The sequence below is a fragment of the Xiphophorus hellerii genome, chromosome 10 (genome assembly GCF_003331165.1).
Source record: "Xiphophorus hellerii strain 12219 chromosome 10, Xiphophorus_hellerii-4.1, whole genome shotgun sequence".
Lineage (NCBI taxonomy): Eukaryota > Metazoa > Chordata > Actinopteri > Cyprinodontiformes > Poeciliidae > Xiphophorus > Xiphophorus hellerii.
Genome location: NC_045681.1, coordinates 7,036,146 through 7,056,356, shown reverse-complemented (window position 1 = coordinate 7,056,356; position 20,211 = coordinate 7,036,146). Strand labels below are relative to the sequence as shown.

The window sequence follows — 20,211 nt, the reverse complement described above, 5'->3', positions numbered from 1 at the left end:
GTTTAATCACTCCACTCTCCAAAAACAATGGTTCAAGACCACCCTTAAAGATTTAAAGCAAATGTTTCAACACAACGTGTTAATACAAAAGTCAGAAATGATTGAGTAGTTTTAAAGTTAAGTATGAAACAAATATAATAAATCTTAGATAGCTTGAGCCACCAGTGCATCTGTTCTACAGGATTTGAGCGTTTCTCAACTGTCTCAACGTTTTTTCCTAAAGTAACTATGAAGGTGGGAACAAGCCTGTAATAAAGCTGCCACAGGGGGGCAGAACTAACACCCCCATTCTCAGCCCAGATAAGGTAAAACTGACCAGTTACCCTGTTAATAACTGAAAAAGATCAGAGCGACCATACTGTTCCTGGTGAGAAATACCATTTGTGTGTGGAAAAGTTCTGTCCAAGCCAAACATCAAGGGGAAGAGCTGGCATTCACAGAGTAAAAAGGTAGAAATTGTGTTTTTGTTTAGAAGTATAGATGTAAAGATTGAGGAACTTGTCATTCTTGAGCAATGTTTTGGTCTTTTGTGGTTTAATAATTTAGTTTGATGTATTGTTACGTTAATGACATTCAAATGTATTTCTCTTAAACATCTAACCTCTGTTGAGCAGGACACAGAAAACAGAGGGTATGAAATAATTGTCTTACCCTAAATGAAAACAAGATGGAATATTATTGAATTTTGAAATGATGTTGCTTTTTTATGTTAATCTGAGACCTTTGGCCTTCAAGTCCTCGTCAAACTGCTTGGTTAGCTGATGAGACCAGACTTTCCCTCACAGTCTGCTAGAATTGGAGAACATTTGCCAGGCAGAGTGTGCTAATATTGTCAAGTCAAGATGTGGCATGTTGATAGACAAAGAAGAAATCAAATCAAAACATCTTCTAGAAATTTACCTGTATAGATCATGGCTTGAAAATACATGTGCAATGAAGTTTTAACCTTTTTCTGTGATTTAAAAAAAAAATATTTCATTAACATATGCACACTGTTTGGTGTTGAGAAATGTATTTCCATCCAGGATAACTTACTCTTTATTTTACATATTGTACCTTTATAATGTCAATCATAATGTCTCACTGAGAAAGAAATTAATAATTTGTCTTATAAAGGTACCTCCTAGACTGCAGGAAAGGCCCTGAAGGGCCATAGGAGTAGTGCATTAATGGGTGTCGTGTTGGAGGAAAGCCCCTGATCTGATGGTATCAATGCTGCAGGGCAGAAAACAGAGCAAGTGAACAAATGCTATCAGGCGGCATGGGCCAAAAAGAAAACAAACAGGATCGCTATCTCTGCAAGAGTGGCCCGAAGCACATACGCACACATAATAGCACAGATACACCGACACACACAGGTATAAAAGTCAACTTTCAAGCGGCAGCGGCACACCTGAACACGGACCAACTGTAAAGACAGAGGTGAGGAAACATGATGGAGGAAAAGGGAAAAGAGAACGGCATAGCAGCTATGGCAGCCTGCTACCAGAAATTTGATCCTGCAGCATATTTGCAGTACAACTACACTCCACCACGCGCTGATTTTTCAAGAAAAGACAGCATCGTGCCTTGGAAACTGGCCTGTTTACACAGAGCTTTCACTGAAGGTAATCTGTTTGTTATAAAGTAATTTCCATAGTACGGATGTGCTACCATCTCACTATAATCTGTAACTTTTGTGTACTCTCAAAAGTTTTAATGCAGTGTCTTTGTATTTCTTTGTCCGAATAGAAACACTCAAGTTAACCTGTTGTTACGGTTTGATCAGAACTTACCTAAAATCATATCTGACGTGTTTAAGAAATGTTGAACTTTCGTGCTACTCTAAGGCGTCTCTGCTGCAACTTTATTTCTTTTTTCTTCTCCCTCTTCCTCCCAGGGGATGTGAGCGGTGAGCTCCTGGTGGACATCGGATCAGGTCCCACTTTTTATCAGGTGATGAGTGGCTGTGAAGTTTTCAACAAACTGATCCTGACAGATTTCTTGGAGATCAACCGACGGGAGCTGCGGCGCTGGCTTCAGGATGAGGGAGGATGCAGCCTGGACTGGACTCCCTACTTGGAGCATGTCTGCCAGCTGGAGGGCCGACGGTATGAAAGTGTCTTGATAAAAAGAAATGATTTGCATATCTTGACAGACTACTACCTCAAATTTAAATGCAACACACCAACACAAAGTAGTGCATTGTAAGAAACTGAAGGGAAAAATGATTGTCAAACTCAGACAGTGTGCTATTTATATGTATATAAAGCAAATTAATGTGTAAGAATTATCCAATCAAAGTCCATTACAATTGAGAATGTGTGTTGAGACTAATAAACTCGCTCACAGATGTTCACCATCCTTTTGGACTGAGCTTTATGAAATTTACAAATAACCCTGGCCAACAGTTTTGGGCGTTAGATGTGCCAAGATAGTAGAGACGTATCCCAAAACACTCATTTTGGGCCTGAATACAAATACAAAATTACAAAAGCTCTTTGGAAACTATGGCTATTGTTTCCTTCCACTTCAAAATGATGCACTACTTTGAGTTGAACTATAAAATAGTAAAATACCATGAATTTGTGGTTAAAATTTGGCTAAATACGACTGAACAAAAGCGTCCTCACTGCGTGATGCTACCAGTAGAGGGGAATTTTGTGCACAGGGTAACGTTTAGCTTTGTGTTATCTAACACAGAGAGGGGTGCTAAAAACCTGAATAAAACTTATGAATTAACTTCTAAGTAGGGTCAAGTTTTACAAAATCCTGCTAATGATCCAATAATTTGTCTTAAGTGTAGAACAATGAGTCAAGGAGTTTGGTTCTCTCCTCTAACACATATAATCACGATAAAACACATTCAAGGTGTATGAATACTTATACGACACTCTATTTGCTGCCTGATTGCATGTAAGTTGATGATTGTTATGCGCTGTTTTACCAGATCCTCAGCTTGGCCTGAGAAAGCTACCCGGCTGCGTCAAGTCGTGTCGGACATCCTTCCGGTTGACGTGCACTCTTCCCAGCCTGTGGCTCCGGACTCGCTTCCGTCAGCCGGGGCCGACTGCCTGGTGTCCTGCTTCTGCCTGGAGAGCGTCAGCCCCGACCTCCCCGCCTTCACCAGGGCGCTGGGTCACATCGGGAAGCTGCTTCGTCCCGGGGGCCACCTTATGCTGATCGGAGCCCTGGGAGAGAGTTATTATTTCGGTGGTCCAGGGGTGAGGATCCCTGTGGTCCCCCTGAATGAAGCCCAGGTCTGTGAGAGTTTGAGGGAAACCGGTTATACCCTGATCAGGCTTGAAGTCTACACTCTGCCTCAGGATATGCGGGTCGGAGTCGATGATGTGACTGGGGTGTTTTTCGCCAAGGCGAAGAAGTATTAATTGAGGTCACTGGCATGGATGTGGCTTTGCTGTTTATTAGTCAAATATAAGTTGAGCAGTCAAATAAATTCACACTTGTTTTTTCTTTGAATGATAAGTTAGTTTAAATGTAACTGGAGAAAGAAAAAATCCTCAAAAGTAAAAATGTTTTCTAAGTTTCTCGGGCTTTAGCTGTGAGGAACGCAGTTAAAGACTGACCCCTGCTGGTGAAATACGGCTACTACAGCTGACACAGAAATCTCTCGTAGTCAAAACATTTTGTCATTTGTAAAAGTTAGAGTTTTATCTATCTATTCTGTGTTATATCCTTATAGAAAAAACAATGTCTGTCTTGTTCACTTATATAAATATGCTCCATAAATGTTTATCCAGATATTGAGAACGCATAAGATGTCAAAAGCCTAGAAAATATATAATTTAGAGCAAAGATTTAAAAAAAGGTATGTTTTACTCTTCTGTGTGGTGACATTTATCTGCATTTCTGGTGTGTAATGTTGTGCAATTGGATAAATTAACCACTAGATGTCACTTTATGGCTATTTATACCTGAAAATCAAACTCAATCAATGAAGACTACTTGATATGCTTCCTGGTGTTTTTCACTCCTGTTCCACTTATAGACTCACAGTCAGTACGTAACAATCCTGAAGTGCTAGAATACAGACAGAAAGTAACTGGATTTCTTGTTTTGCTTCACCTCTTATTCAAAAGGCTTCTTCAGATTGTCATAATGGGTTTGGATTTCCAGGCTTACATGTCGCTTTGGGAACATAAGAAGTTCCTGACCCACTGCATCCTGAGTTCCCTGGTCCAGAAAAACGTGGGGTGTTGCACATGTTTCAAAAGGTCAGTGGTTGTAGAACCACCTGAGAAAGAGTTAAGACTGCAGCACGACATACCGAGATAAAATCTTTACTCCACTATAGATTTCTTCTGGTTTGCCAAACTTAAGTGTTTTAGATCAGGGGTTTTGAACTCACTTTTATTTTGGGCCATATCAAAAATCTGAATGTTCTTAAAGGGCCAGTTGTACCAGAATGTATTCTTTCAATTCAACTGTTAAAATATCAATAAACAGCTTTATGTTTCAGCATCCAATAAGTGTGAACGCCTTTTTACACTGATAATTCCATCCAGGACTTTGCTTCTTTTTTTTTTTGTGGGTTTTTTAACAACCAAAATCACAGATTTTGTGCCGCTAATTTATAAATATTTGTAAAGAATTTTTATATTTGCGCTAATGTGTGATGCTAAATGCATCTTTTTATCGTATCGGTCACGGACTATAATTTTACATCAAGTAAGGCTGACGCAGCAATCACTTAAGCCCAATGATTTTGGCTAATTTTGAGGAAAAAATTGCAGTAAAAATCTGAGAAAATGTAGGAATTTGTAGATTTTGTGTGAATTTTGCACATTTGTTGAAAAACTGGAGGGACTTATTCATGTAATTTGGAGTCTAGAGGGCCACATAAAAAGCTACGGCGGGCCACATTTGGCCCGCGGGCCTTGAGTTTGACACATGTGTTTTAGATAATCAAAAGTTAATTATACCAGACTAAATATACAACCCATTTTTTTCTCTTCAAACTAATATATGGCATTCTTCAAAGTGGCACTTATGTCAAAACATTCTGGACTATTTGACTTGTTAGTTACACAAAGAAAAATCTTTTATTATGTAATTTTTACAGGCAGATTGTCCAATCCCACTTAAAGCAACAACCTGTTTAAATAGGTTTATTAAGAATGAATCTATTAGTTATATACACAGGTTAATATATTACATACAGATTAATAAATGACCATTCACGCTTTTCAGGTAATTAAAAGCGTGAACTCTTACACAGTTATTTATTTAACTGTGTAAGATTAACAATGCCAGTTAAAAGTGCTTTCTCAACTTGATCACATTTGCTATATTGACCATCTTACAAAAGAGAGTTCATAATGTTCCAGTAGATAAACATGGCTACATTATCATGATTAGTTGGATTAGTCCCCATAATTATTAATATGGCAGCTGTGCAGATGTGATTATCTGTTATTCATCCTCTTTACTCCATCGACCTTGTGTGCAAATATTCAACAAAGTTTGCATCTCCAGAGTGAAATGAGTGAAATTCTGATAATCTATGACCAAACATATATATGTAGCGATTATTGTAGTTGATGTAAATGTTAAATTTAATTATGTGGCACTTTGGTGTATGTGGTCTAACATTTTAATTTACAATTTGTAGCCAAGAAAGTAAAGTACAGCTAAAAATCTGACATGGTTTTCCTGTTTTAATGTGTTTACAGCTGACATGGAATATTTCTCCAGCTTTCTTGGCTGTCTCAGGTTAAACTTTAACCTATATCTGCTCATTTACATTTTTTCCCGATGATTGTATGTTTCCTCTGCTCTTTCGTTTTCCACTTTCAGCTGTGTTGTCGCATGCATGCACACACCTGCACACCTAAAAAGCAGATATGTACACCCATGAACATGCAAAAAATGTCCACGCATGTGCTGCATATGCGCATTCTCTACAAACTCTCTTGGCCAGTTGTCTTCTTTTTGTCATTCCGCTTTTCCTTCCTCCAGTTCTGTGGTCTCGGCTCTTGCGGCTGAACTTCCCAGCAGCTCACAAAGATCCGTTGAAGGTTCGCTTTCTCCTCTTAAATCTGGTGTGAAAGAAGTTTTAAATGGAAAATCACTTCCATTTCAGTAAAAGCTTCAGTATTATAGGGGAAATTGAGCACCACCCACTTGTAGTTGATGCTGCCTGCTGCTTTTCCTCATCATCGTGTTGCTCCTCTTCCTCTCCAGAAGAGGGCGCTTCTCTGTCCAGAGACTTCAGGTGTGCCTCAGCCAACATCTGGACAGCTGTAAACACAAATCAGCAAAACAGAAACTCACGCTAACAGACAACAGATGGAAGGGTTCATGTTTTTGAAGTTTGGGCTAAAAGTGTTTAACTTACAAAAGGAGAAAAGGAAAGATGGTGAATTTACTATGTTTGAGTTCTCAGTGAGACTCAGATCACATTGTTTAGGGACTGAATCAACACACTGAACATGCTTACATCCTTATCTACAATTATCTTGTTCTCAAAAGTTCTTTTTTTAGCTAACATGGTCAGGGAACTAATGCTAAAATGTCACTTGTCTTTGTTCTGTAGTGATGCTATTTTCTGTCACAGTCAAATAACAAAACAAACTGTCTGCCTATATGACGTAATCCAGACCATGATTCATCTGACCAGGTCAGGCACAAGGGAGTATGACCTTTCCAGAGGGGGCTGGGAGTGACCTTAGCGATACTCCCCTACATATTAAATATAAAATAATTATATATAATTAACCAAATTATTTAAATTTCTATATGAGTTGCAGGAGGAACTTAAAGTTAAAATACCTTATCTTCATTAAGGTATCCATATCAGCAGTAATTACTCATCACTGACAGCGTTAATGTCTTATAAAACGATTTATTTTCATTTGCAATGTTACGAGGTAAGCTAGTCATTTCATTTGGTCCTCCAGCTGTACTTTCCAAAACAGCAGAGCTCAGATCATGAAATAAACCTGAGGGATAAAACCTGGGCCCACAGCATGGTTGGAAAAACTGTGCTACTAATATATTAATAAATTATTAAATTGTTTCAGTGTTTTAGTGCATTTGTTGACCTTCTCCAAATGTTCATTTATTTCTGCATTTATTTTTAATTCTGGTCCTCCATACATGCTCATCAATTATCTGCTAAAATGGCTGCCAAACAGCAAGAGAAAAAAAAGACTTATCTCAAAAAATTTGAAGACTTCTGAGCCAACAGAAGCTTCCTTTCTAGCTTCCTGTGACGGCTTGCTGTACTGCAGCGCTACTTCTACTTTGTGCATTAATTGAAGCAAAAAGTGGAAATTCAGTCTCAAAGGTGGTTTTTTTTCTTCATTTATGTCTTCTGTTGTAAAAATACTGCATCTAGCAACATTTCTGTCAGTATTTCTGCTCATGTGGGATAAGCAAGATTTCTTAATATCCTCAAGATTTGCACAGTCCATTTAAAGGTTTTTGACCAATTTCTTTGTTTTATGGGGAAATTAAAGAACCAGTTTATTTTTGTTATTTTCATGCCTTAGATCAAGGAAGCAAAAAACCTTAAGAAAATGGCACCTTCATATTTAAAATCATGACCAATTCTTTATCATCTCTGGCCAACATTATTAACATCCAGCAACAACGCAGCAGGTCATAGGCTGTCTTTTAGATACGTTAAAAGTAAACTTAAACTTTTTACCCCACTAACAAACACAGAAATATTTTTGCTAGCATTAACAGCAGCATATCTGCGTATGTGAAAGAGAGCATGTTGCAGCTGCAGCCCCTAATCCAGGATGATCCAGACCAGACCCACAGCTGTTTTTGCTCCTAATCTGACATGGCACACTGATCCACAATCATAAGCGACACAGAAACCAACAAATCAGACTGTTTTTGGATACAAATGTCTGGATTTTGACAGACATGTTCCAACTCAGCATTGGATTCTTCATTCATGTTTGTGGTATATATAAAAGAATGAGGACACATTTGCAAGATAATAATAATTTTTTTAAAAAGGCATCTACCTTTAAGTGAGGGTGGCTGGTAGGTTGCCATGTGAACCAGTTTGGCTTTCGTGGATCCATTTTCACCCAGAACCCACTGTGAAAGCAATGAATGAGAATCACTGTTCGCAGACAGATGTTTTCGTCAACATCTGGAGAGTGGGCTAAAACAGCCCAACATTATCTTGTTTTTGCATGACATGCAAAAAATTAAAATGAAAATTAAAACAGAGATGTGTTTTATTTGTAACTGATGGCTGGAATTAAAAGTAGAAGAAGGGATGACACAGAAAGGTTGTTACTTTTGTAAATCAACAGAAAGAAAGAATATTTTTGGAGTTTTGTCAGTATGTGTCTGACAGAGAAAGCAACTCAAACTTTGTTTTTTTAATCATTTTACTTACGTATCATTTTATATTTTACATTTGTAAGTAAACAAAAATTAAAATGAGTTAGTCAACTTATCTGATAGGAGAGCTGGTCTGCTTTTTCAGAGATGAACACTTACAAAAGTTTGCAAATCTCCCTAACTTTTCTTTAACCACAAACTTCTCTTGTATTTAGTTGGGATTTTATGAGGTAGAACCAACACAAAGCACTGCAGGATGAATGATTTTCAGTTTTGTTCCCCAACAAATTATTATCTGAAAAGTGTGGCCTGCGTTCAGCCTCTGTAAGTAAACACTTTAAATATCATATTTTTCACTGAAATTACAGCGACATCTGAAAGTTTCTACCAGTTAGTCTTTTCTGAATATCTGGAGGGCGAGCTTCTGTGAATTCATTTGAAATTATTGTGCCAATTTTTAAAATTATAAGTAACTCCAGCTCTTACAAATGCCGTGATCTAAACCTTTTTCCACCACAGATGCCAAAAATAAAACTAGCCTTAGTTTAATTTAAAGAGAGCATCTTTTTCAACATGTTTTCTATTTCTCTGTCTGAAGTTTAATGCTTGCACCACATTTTATCAAATGGTGTCAGAGTAAAGAGGCTGAATGCAAATGTCACAATTTTTAGATCTTTATATGCAAAATATTTTGAACATCGCACATTATTTTCATCTACTTCACTTTGTGTTGATCTGTTAAATAAAGTCTGATGTTTGTGTTTTTAATGCGACAAAGTTCAAAAAAAAGAGAAAGTTTAAGGGGTGTGAATACTTTCACAAGGCCCTGCATATATATGGAAGAGATATTTTAACATCAACAACGTATATTACATTAGATTGTAGTTGTTACATGAAAAACTTTTTCTAGTTTTGACATAAAAATTTATTTTAATATAAATTGTAAATAATCTAATGCATACTTTAAGCTATGTTCATTCCTAAAAAAATGTTGCATCTTTCCAGCTTGAGAGTAGGAGGTTAAATTTAGTCTCTCATTTACATACTTTCTTTATAAAACACCCAATTTCCACACTGTGTAATGGTGTAATAAAAAAAGAGTAGCAAACAAATCAAATCTGCAGCTCTTCATCATGAAAGAAGATTAAAGTTTAATATAAAAGTTCTCTGGGTTGACTTGTAACTCCTCGGTGATACCTGATGCGAGCTGCTGTCCTCCTCTGGTGATGGCGGGTCTGTCAGTTTGAAGAGAGTGGCAGGTGTTGGCCTCCGGCGTCGAATCTTTGCAAAGACAAAAAGAGAATTTTCTGCCTTTATTTGCTTGTATCAAACTGCAGTGTGTAAGGCTGCGTACATTTCCATTTTTTATGAGTTTGCAACCAGGACTTTTTGTTTTTGTTCTGGAGTTGGTTCACACCAAAACACTAAACTTGTTTCTTTCCTAAACTCTGTCGTACCCTATCATGCCGTCCATAACGCATATAATTTTTTGAACGAATGACTTGGTGATGTTTAAGCATTTCTACCCAAGGCTTGATCAGACTTGTCGAGGTTCACAGATTTCTTTCTGATTTTTGGCTTTTCCATGACGTCACACTAGACAGGATAAAACCTTAAAACTCATCTACAGATGTGATTTTTTTAAAACCAAAATGTTTAATTAAACCTACTGGAGTCTCCTGAATATTTTTAATACACATCAATCTTTAAAATATATTTTAAAAAAATATATTCTTTAATCTGGCATATAACAAATTGAACTAATTTGGGTAATCCTAACTAACATAAAACAGGAGACATTTTGTCTGATTCAATGTTAGACGATGAGAAAAATTTAAATGTAAATATTTTGTGTATAATAGCGTTTTTTCCAACACTACACAAGTTTTGCTTCGTTGTATGTTTATTATCACTGGTGGACTTTTGATTTTTACCTTTATTGTCCTTTTTTTTCTTGCTATGAGATGCATAACAGCTATTTGTTATTTACAAAGCAGCGTGAGTCATCGGCTACAAAAGTTATGCAACTTATGAAGTGCAGAGCAAACATCCAGCTCTTTCTTAGCAACTTGTCCAAAAATAGTTCCTAGCAGAGGGACCCCAAACTCTATAAACTAGGTAAAGTTTTCACACTTTAGTGATTCAGAGCATTGCTTTAGTGTCCATGAAATGCTTTCAATTTTAAATATTTGCACATTTAAAACATTACTATAACATCTGCACTTTGGAAATGTTTAAATGCCTGACTTTTATTTTCAAATTTATTATTTCTGATTTTCAGGAAATATTTATTTTTGTAATAATACTTTTTTAGGTTCTAGAGTGTTACTACACATATTATTTTATTGCTAGAACACTTGCAGAAGGAAGGATATCAGTGTAGGCAAAATATATGTGGGCGGCTCCTCCTACTGCCTCTGCTTCCCTCCGTTTGACAAATTTATCTTGCAATCTCTTCAACCTAATGTACTGCTGATATTTGAGAATATGATTCAAAGGAATCACAGAAAGAAATAGACAGAAATCAAAATCAGTACCTTGTTTAGGCACCTGGTTGAGAGCTTTTCAGATATAGACCTATGTTGCAAGCAGAGGCATAAGGTCAAGCTCATGCAGAATGTTGTTGTTATGAAAATGTGAGATACAAAAACACCAGTGGGAGGTAAAGGCCGTGTAAAGTGTTTTTTTACACATGTACACAGCAGGAAGTGGAATTTCTTTCCTTGGTTTTAGAAATTCAGCACATTACATTTCCATGTAGTAGAAACAAGGTTATCCTGCTGGCTCTCAAGGTTTTCCTGCTGGCTCTCAAGGTTTTCCTGTGTTCTCCTTTCTACACCTGAACGTGTTTCTCGATTTTCTGCCTAACTCTGTCAATATTTCTGCCTGATGAAAACCAAAAGTTCAGCTTTTTTGAATTAGAAATTGACAGCAGACAAATAAAAAAGACTTGTAATACTGAGGGTTTCCCCCAATGTATTATAAGCCTGGCGGGCCACCAGACTTTACTTGTACCCCCACCAGGCTTAGCATTGCTTATTTATTTAAGTCTTCTTAAAATTTTTAAGACTTTATAGTTGGTGTACAGGTATTAATTTTCCAATCTTCCAATAACACATAATTATCAAGTGATATTTTCAAATTTTTTTGTCAACTTTAAACATTTTTTAACTCAAAAACACGACGGGCTGCTGGATGAATGACTGCCCTGGCATCCAACCACCGGGCTTTGCAAGTTTTCCGGGGGAAACCTTGATACTGTAATGTTAACTTCTGGCAACACAGTCAATGAAAAGACTGATGACTTTACAGTCAACCAGAGACAGTCTCTGACAAGAAAAAGGTCATGGAGAAAGAAGCTGATTGTTTCCAAGCAAAGAAAGGGAAGATTGAGCGAAATAAAATAAGTGCACAAACATTTATTGGGAAAACTTAGAATTAAAATCTCTTCAAGAGATTGTTTTAGATCACAAGACATGGACTGTGGGATCTATTGTTGACATATCCAGGATTTGGTCAACAATTGAACCATAGAGACAATAACTGTTTTTTCATTAACATTAAAATCGTGCAATTTGACATTTTGAAAATAAATTTGCTTAATGGAAAAACGTCAATTCCGAAAAAAACAAATTTTTCAATGTAAAGTTTTGGCACTAGAATGAGGCGGGTTTTTGGCCGTATCAAAATTAGTGTACTTCTCAAAACTGTAACATTACCTCTTAATTCGCATCACACAAGTCTGATCAAACATCTGATCAAAAATCGGATGTTACTACTGGCAGAATAGATGAAGAAGACGACAGGAAGTGGTAGAAGGATCATGGCGCTGAATGTCTTTTAATGTCTTAATGCGTGATTTCAATTGCATTTCTTTTTTAATAGAAACAGCACAAATACGTAATTGTGTTTATTCAACTTTAGCTGAATATCAACAAAGTTTTACTTAAATTTTTAATGGAAACGCAGCAAGTGTCAGAAGCATTTTACCTGGGCTAAAGAGAAAACTACTTCATGTTGTTTACACCCAATTCTGACCCATTGATCTGGATGTTGCAGCCGAAAATAGGTAGTTTTTTGCAGTTTGTTTTTTCCTGATATTAGTGAACAAATAGCCTCAGTTTTGTGTCGTTATCTGACAGGAGGCGGCTTCCCGTGGTTTCTTCCTACGCTTTAGCCCATCTGCTTTGAGGTTTGACATGCTGTGCATCACTATCACTATTCTGTTGTTGGTTGAAGTACAGACAGTTGGACCAAAGACATTTCATTGCATATTTTTGTACAAGATTAATCAAACTTTTTTCCGTTTTTATTCCTTTTCCTGCTAACTAAAAATCAAACTTCCACACTCTGTGCTACAAGGAAGAGTTAGTCAATGATTAAGAGTAACATTTAACCTCCAGAGTCTAAAATCACAACATTTATAAACCATAAATGCAGTGTGGGGTCAGAACTGGTTCCAAAAGAGGCTTTTAGAGAGATTCTCAATCCCTTTAGTAGTACAGATGAGAGGGTGGAGGCACAAATCCCTTGTTGTGTTCATATAATGCTTTTATTTTATACTCTTAGTAATCCTGTCTAGTCCAGTTAGCCTGCAACCTGTTAAAGAACAGATGAAAAAAGCATATAATTTGTATTTAACCTGTAATGTTGCACCAGTGAAATAACTTTATGAATATGTGTGAAGCATCTTGTTGAATAATGTCTCTGCTTGTGGTCTTTTCTGCACTCTGAAGTCATTTTGGTAGACTGAAAGGTCGCCGCTGTTCCATGTTTTCTCCATTTGTGGTTAACAATTCTCACTTAATTCCTAGAAGTGTTCATCAAGAATGCTAGAAAGGGATCAGCTCTATTAGTATTCAGTCTTAGCCTTTATTTATTTACTTACTTTTAAAATTCCTTGAACATATGACTTGCTTTAATTATCAAAAAACATCTAAAACAAAAATCTAAGCATTATTCCCACTTCCAGAACTTCTGGCTAAAACTGTTCAACATTTCATACAATTTCTGCTGCATGCAAAATGCCATGCTTATTAACTGATGAACAAACAAATATGCTGTTGTTCCTGTAAACTAAATTACTTCCCGTCGGTTCGTGTTTGGAGCTCCCGGATATTCTGGGGTGAAATTTAGTTCTTGGCTTTAACTGCCCTTGCCCTTAATTCAGGCCTCAGTCATCCCCAGCTAATCTTTTTTTAATCTGTAGCCTCCTTCCTTGGCTGATTCTTTCTCAACTTTTAATGCTTTTTCTCTTTTTTAAAAATATTTTAATAGTTAACTGCCTGCTAGAAAACTGGGATATATTGGAAAATAAGAAGGTCACAGGGGTGCTTAAACTGCTGAGCTCCGTTTCTAGACGTTAAACAATGACCAAATTCCTAGAACTGATATCTGACTTCATCCAGTCGAGTAACTTGCATGCACTTGAACATGGGCATAGTCAGTGACCTCTGGACTTGCTTCAGGGGAACAATCCAGAAATTTTTTTGGCCCCTAACTGTCGGAGTTTGAAGCAACAATGCACTGTAGCAGGAACGTCTCAATCTCTTAGATTACATGTGTCGAACTCAAGGTCCGGAGGCCAAATCTGGCCCGCTTCAGCTTTTTATGTGGCATTCTAGACTCTAAAGTGAAACATAAATAGAACGGTCAGAATAACAATGTGCTTAAATATTATTTTATCAGTCAATTCAAAGAAGTTTTTATCGGTTCACTGCAAATTGCATCAATTAGGCTGCGTTCACACTGCAGTCTGAAGTGACCCAATTCCGATTTTTTTGCCTTAATTCGTCCTGTATCTGATCTTTTCAAGACAGTCTGAACAACACAGGTTGGTTTCTTTTTGAATGCGACCCAGGCCGCTTGGATATCAGACACGCATCCGATTCAAATGCGGCCCAAAGTCCAGGTCGCATTCATCTGACCTGAACGTCACTGATACTCGACAAACGTCACTATTCTGCGTCCTGATACGCCCAAGCAAAAAGAAGACCAACAACCCTGGCAGACGATAACGAGGATTAAATTGTTAATATCCTGGCTCCGGTCAGAAAACAATTTCAAAATCGTAAGCTATGCTCCACCGTTAGCATCCATCTTTACTTCCGCAAACACTGAGCACCGCTTCTTCTTTATGGCGGTTGGCAAAACACGGAGCACGCTCTCTATGTGTGACGGGCTGAAAAGATGTTATTTAATTTTAAGAATTTATTTAGGTTTTAACAGCTTAATGGGTTTTATCAATACATTCTGGCACAACGGGCCCTTTAAGAACATTCATGATCTTGATTTGGCCCAAAAGGAAAATGAGTTTGACACCCCTGACTCAGATGGATCAATGAACCTCCCAACGCTTAAGATAACACAACAAGGCTTAGCAAAGCAGCAGAGTTAACGAACCATGACGAAAATGAACCAACTCTGAACAACGGAGGCCCAGGAGTCAAAACTAATGAAATGCAGGTGGTGGCAATTCTCAGCCCAGGGGGAAAGACAAGGCAGTGAACCAGATCAACATGTAGAACTAGGAAAAACAGAAGTTCAAGCAACTTATATAGTAGAAAATACAAAAAGAAACGTAAAAAGCTAAAAACAGAAGCAATTAATAATGATGAAGCTGAAAAACTGCCAAAATGGTTTTCTCGTAAGAAAACTGGCTTGAGCGATTGGTGGAAATATATGCATGGAAAGACTAAATGAATACTAACAAGGTGAAAAGAAACCACTGAATCTGAACCATATGCATGTGAGAATGTAAACAGGACCAAAGATCAGGTTCAGATATTTCAATCAGAGATCCAAATAACAGCATAGTGCCTGACAAAATTGTTCATACTTCTTGTTTTTACATTTTCTAATGTTTTTTTTTTTCAAATAGGACTTTATGTAATGGACTGATAGTGAAAAAAGTTGCGTTTGTACTGAACAGATGCCTCAACCTTAACTGATGTCAGATTATAGTCCATGATCTATACAGCGAGTAATAAAAAGTCACATTTACTTAAAAAATAAGTGCAAATATTTGCAATATTTGATTTTTATTGCAAAAATCCTTTAAAAAAATTATGAAATGGAGGAACTGAAAATATGTTCAATAACATTATTTAATATTAATAATTCATTTATATTGTAACAGTTTGTGAACAGATTTTATCAATACATTCTGGCACAACCGGCCCTTTAAGAGCATTCATGATCTTGATTTGGCCCAAATTGAAAATGACTTTGACTTTTAAAATTCCAATAAGATAATGTTGTTATTTCTGGTTTTAATGTGACAACGTGAAAAAGTCCAAGGATTAATTGAAGCTACTTTTGCAAGTCTCTGTAACTGGAGAGTGCTAAAGCAAACGATGACACGCTTCTGCTCTAGAAGGGCCGAAGAAAGTAGTCCGACACTCTGGGGACAAGTGAGCTATAAACAGCAGATGTGCAAGAAGTATTTGAGTGGCTGGTGATGATTGATTTATTAGTTTATTTATACATTCCAGGAAAGAACAAGCTTTCCAAACAGATGTTTTTTTGAAAAGTTTCTCATTGTCTACTTGGGGAAAATTACACGGATCTCTGACATGGCACCTGTCTCCATCAGTAAGGTTTCGCTCCAGGCAGCAGAATGCAATCTTAGGACTACAATTAATGGCCATCATCTTACACAAATGCAGTTTCTTCTTCTGAAGGCCTGCATGTTTCACCTGCACTTGATTTAGAAAGATTCAGCCTCAGGCTCATGGCTCATTTTACGTAACAAACACACACACACAGCAGCTCCTCTCTTTACATGAGTAAAAACGTGACCTTCTTTCCTTTCACATATGTGCTTATGGTGCTTCTGCTATGCTCAGACAAATCTCATTTTCAGCATTACAGATGGCTGCTTTATCCCTCACTTCCTCCTCATCTTCCACTCTTTTGAAGGGCAGACAACTCTCATTACTTTTAAAGGCTCCAAAAACTATAAGGCAGCACAGCTCAGCTTAATCCCAGAGCTGCTGCCCACAGGGTAATGTGGAGCAAAATAGAGTTTGGTGAAGTCTTGCTCTCCTGTTATGTAAGAGCATTTTAACCTCAAACTTCTTTAAAAGTCTCCTGCACGAGTCCCTGCTCGAAATTCCGTGAAAGAGGTGTACGGAGCCTGGTGCCAGAAGCCCATTAAAATGCTGTCTACATCGTTTTAAACTGTGTGATTGTGAGAGTGAGTGGGAATAAAAATAGCAATAGGTATTTTGTTCCATATAACACAGTAGGAGCATAACAGGTAAATCTTTAATGGATGCAAACTCGACTAAAAACCCACGTGTTTAGGATTGTATTTGAAACGTAATCAATTACAAATTTATTGATGGAACCTGACCTAATGTCGTGTTTTGATTGTTGATTCTATGTTGCATTGTGTTTCTGTGTTTATAATGATGTAAAGCACTTTGAAATGCCTTGCTGCTGAAATGTGCTATACAAATAAAATTTGATTGATTGATTGATTGATGCACCAGGAATATGTCTGCAACAACAAAAGCAGCAAAGTATCTGAAACTTTCAATAGAAATTTTCATTAAATGTCCGCCATTATGACCTTGATCTGACCTCATCATGTCACAAATACACATTTGTTCTTTTGAGGTCATTGCTAAAGAAACCTGTAGGTGTTGTATCCTACTATAACAATAGAAAGTTGAATGGAAGGAAAAAGTTAGGCTTAGAATAGTTTACTCTGTGTACAATGAGTCTACAGTGGTGTACATGGAGGTCAATTAATACTGTTTTGTGTTTTTTGTTTGTGTTATTTACTAGTTGTGTCGCAGTTTGACGTGGCTGCTGATGGGGGTCAGTGTCACTCCGCCGTTGCGAGGAGACGACGGTTGTGGAACGGATGTTTCTTTTTCTAACGGCTGTGTAGCGGTACTGCTAACGGAGTTACTTTGTAACTATTATTAAATTAAAATGTTGCGGACTCAATCACAGCATCTCGCTTGATTGTTTGCCACCGTTACATACACACCCTTATTAAATTGCCAGGTTGAGTAACATCTTGACTCGACTATATTTTGCAGAAGTTCTCTAAATGTATCGTCCACATTCGTCTTCAGGTGGTTTTCTGTCTGATTTTGTCCTGGACTCTGACTCGGTAAAACCAAAACTTAAATTTTACTTTGATGAAGTGATATGGATGTATAGTTGGAGTCACTGGTTATGGAAGTGTGGCCCAAAAGTTTACATTTTGCTTCATCCAGCCATAACTCATTTTTACAAAATATTTTAGGCGATTTTAGCCAGGACTGAATGTTTTCTTTGAAATAACTCCATTCCCCAAGAGCTACTATCCTGCAACATTTAGATGCATCCTTTCTCTAGTATATCTGAATTAAATGAACCTCTCCTTATTAGGCTTCCTTCACCTGACTGATACCTTTGAGATCATTTTGATTTGTTGAAACCTCTCTACAACATCTGACTTTAGCTAAAGGAGCCAAATCACCAAACTGACGCCAGGTGAACTGAGCCTCAACAAAGAATTAGATACAAGATTTATTGCAACTTTTTTGTTTGTTTCTCTCCAACTAATTGGTTTGGTTTGTAGAGAAAACATGTCAAATATCAAAAATGTAAAAAAAAAAAAATGTAAAAAAATAAAAACTGGCATGTGTACAGTTTTACGTACAACTTGTATAACTTAAAATGTGAATTTTTTTAACTGAATTACTGAAATATTAAAACTTTTTAATGATATTTTATTGACTAAGACACGCTTGCATTGCGTTTAATTTAATATATCGTGCTCAACTTTACATTGGTCCATTGTCTTTCAAAATCTACCGTATTGGCCACTTTAAAACTTTAAACATTTAAACGTCCCTGGAGGTGTTAAACACAGGTTTATCTGCAGACGTCACGCTGTGGGGGGCCTCACCATCTCCACCTGTCGCGGATCCAGCTGCAGAGGTACGGAGGACGGGACCGAGAACTGGATCTTCCTCCGCGCATCCTTGTCCGCCTCTCGCTCCATCATCTCCGGGTCTGTGGGCAGCAGCGGGTCCATGGCATTCAGCCTGTCGCCTCACCGCTGCTGAGCGAACCGACGTCCGGCTTTAAAAACCCAGGCGGAAGCAGCAGCGATTTAACTATCTGTGCAGTTTGTGGTTCACTGTCCGGTGGTCAAATTGAAGCAGATGCGGGTGAATAAAAATATTTGAGTCTCTCTGAAAGTGCCAGATTCTCCAGCTTCCTCTCACTCTCTGGCGCGTTGTCCGTCCTCCCCTCTCCACCCTCTCTGACCATATGCCTGTCCCGCTGTGATTACTGACCTGTTCTACATAACGAGGAGAAAACCGAGCTCTGTGATGCTTTCAGATGCCGTCGGAAATTCAAAATTGAACGTGGACGAACTAGAAGTGTAGTTTTAAGTTAGCTGAGTAAGAAGTTTTCGTAAACGACACAGTTGCAAGTCATGTTATTCAAAATATATCTTTTTCTTCAAATATCTGTATATTATTATCTTTAGTTATTATTTTGTTTTCGAGAGAAATTTCACAAATAGGGACTGATAACACTCCAGTTGCGAGCTTTTCTAAATTTTTTATATCAACTTCAAAGTATTTTATCTTGATCTTGTGAGATAGGCCAACATACTGATGTTTTGCCCCTTTTACTCTGATACCCCTCAGTAAAAATCCAGTTCTTTGCAGCTGCTTTTTGATGTCAATAAAGCCCAGCTGTGTATAATATCAATCCAGCTGTTCTTTGGAGGCCTAATAGAGAACATTAGTTTAACTTTTCTTCATGTGGAAGCTCAGACCCTTCAGTATTTGCAGAAAGATGCTGCAGATATTCTAGAGGAAGGTCGTGCTGATCACCAAATTCCAAAACTTATATCAAATTGGAAAAAAATGTGACTATTAACTTCATTTCTTATAATCATAGTTAACTCTTTATCCAGTTTGTTAAGGAGCATTAAAAACCGTAACACTACGCACATTTCTTTAATCAATTTGTAGTTATAGCAAATTGCCACGAGAGGGCGCCAAAAGGCAACTTTTTTTTATTTACTTTTTTAAAGTTAATGTTTATTTCAGTATCTTCATTTTACACTTATGGTTAAAAACGCTGGTGTAACAGCAAGGCGTGATGTTAAAAAGTTGCTTCATGTGTTTGTAAATTTCCTCGGTGTAGAATCGTAAAGCTACGAAAACAAGTAGTTTGTTATCAGCAAAAAGCAAACAAATCGCATGTCGCTCCACCGCCAGTCATCACTTGCGTGGAATGTTGTGTCTTTATGAATAGATCTCGCCAGTCAAGTTGTAATAGCTTCTTGTTACCAGCAGATGTCACCCACATCAAAAATATTAAAGTCCTAAAATGACAACCTAGAAAGGTTCGTTGTAAACGAACTGGTAATGTCTTACTTTTACATTTCATATTTAATGTGAAAAAAAAGTGTACTTTATTTTTTACTTTATTGTCATCTTGTCATACTGCATCTTGAAATGCAGTATGACAACATACGCTCTAGATTTATTTCTAGAGATGTGAATGAAAGATTTTTTCTTTTTTATGAAAATGAAACATTCATATTTAATAATAAATTAAATGGGAGATGACATGGGCATTTTTATTACTACTGGGATTAAGTTGTGACATGTTAAAGCAGGGTTAGATTAAGAATCAATATGGAAACTGTATGGCAAAACTACAGGAGGCTTTTAGTTACTCTGAAGGAGCTGCTGACATCACCAGCTCAGGTGGAAAAATCAGGACAACTATTTAGTTCGGAAAGCTGACAGAAAATGACAAAATGAAAATATGTCTTTGTTAAAAGAAGCCTGCGAGAAATTGTATTATTTTGTCACAACCCATGTGTAAACACAACAACTTAAAGATAAAAGTGTTCTGGTACAGTGAAAA

At 37.2% G+C, this 20,211-nt stretch overlaps 2 protein-coding genes across 2 annotated transcripts; one reads left to right on the top strand and one right to left on the bottom strand.

Moving 5' to 3' along the window:
- The first annotated feature begins 1,129 nt into the window (after positions 1-1,129).
- Positions 1,130-4,463, top strand: pnmt (phenylethanolamine N-methyltransferase). Its single transcript, XM_032573685.1, has 3 exons — positions 1,130-1,607; positions 1,880-2,090; positions 2,930-4,463. Exons 1-3 carry the CDS (start codon positions 1,433-1,435, stop codon positions 3,366-3,368), a joined length of 825 nt encoding a protein of 274 aa, XP_032429576.1. The 5' UTR covers positions 1,130-1,432; the 3' UTR covers positions 3,369-4,463.
- A 553-nt stretch (positions 4,464-5,016) lies between these two features.
- LOC116726582 (protein phosphatase 1 regulatory subunit 1B-like) lies at positions 5,017-18,621 on the bottom strand. The gene is made up of 5 exons (XM_032573356.1): positions 18,221-18,621; positions 9,508-9,591; positions 7,983-8,058; positions 6,124-6,240; positions 5,017-6,038 (listed from the first exon to the last, which is right to left on the bottom strand). Exons 1-5 carry the CDS (start codon positions 18,347-18,349, stop codon positions 5,935-5,937), a joined length of 510 nt encoding a protein of 169 aa, XP_032429247.1. The 5' UTR covers positions 18,350-18,621; the 3' UTR covers positions 5,017-5,934.
- Between the last annotated feature and the right edge of the window lie 1,590 nt (positions 18,622-20,211).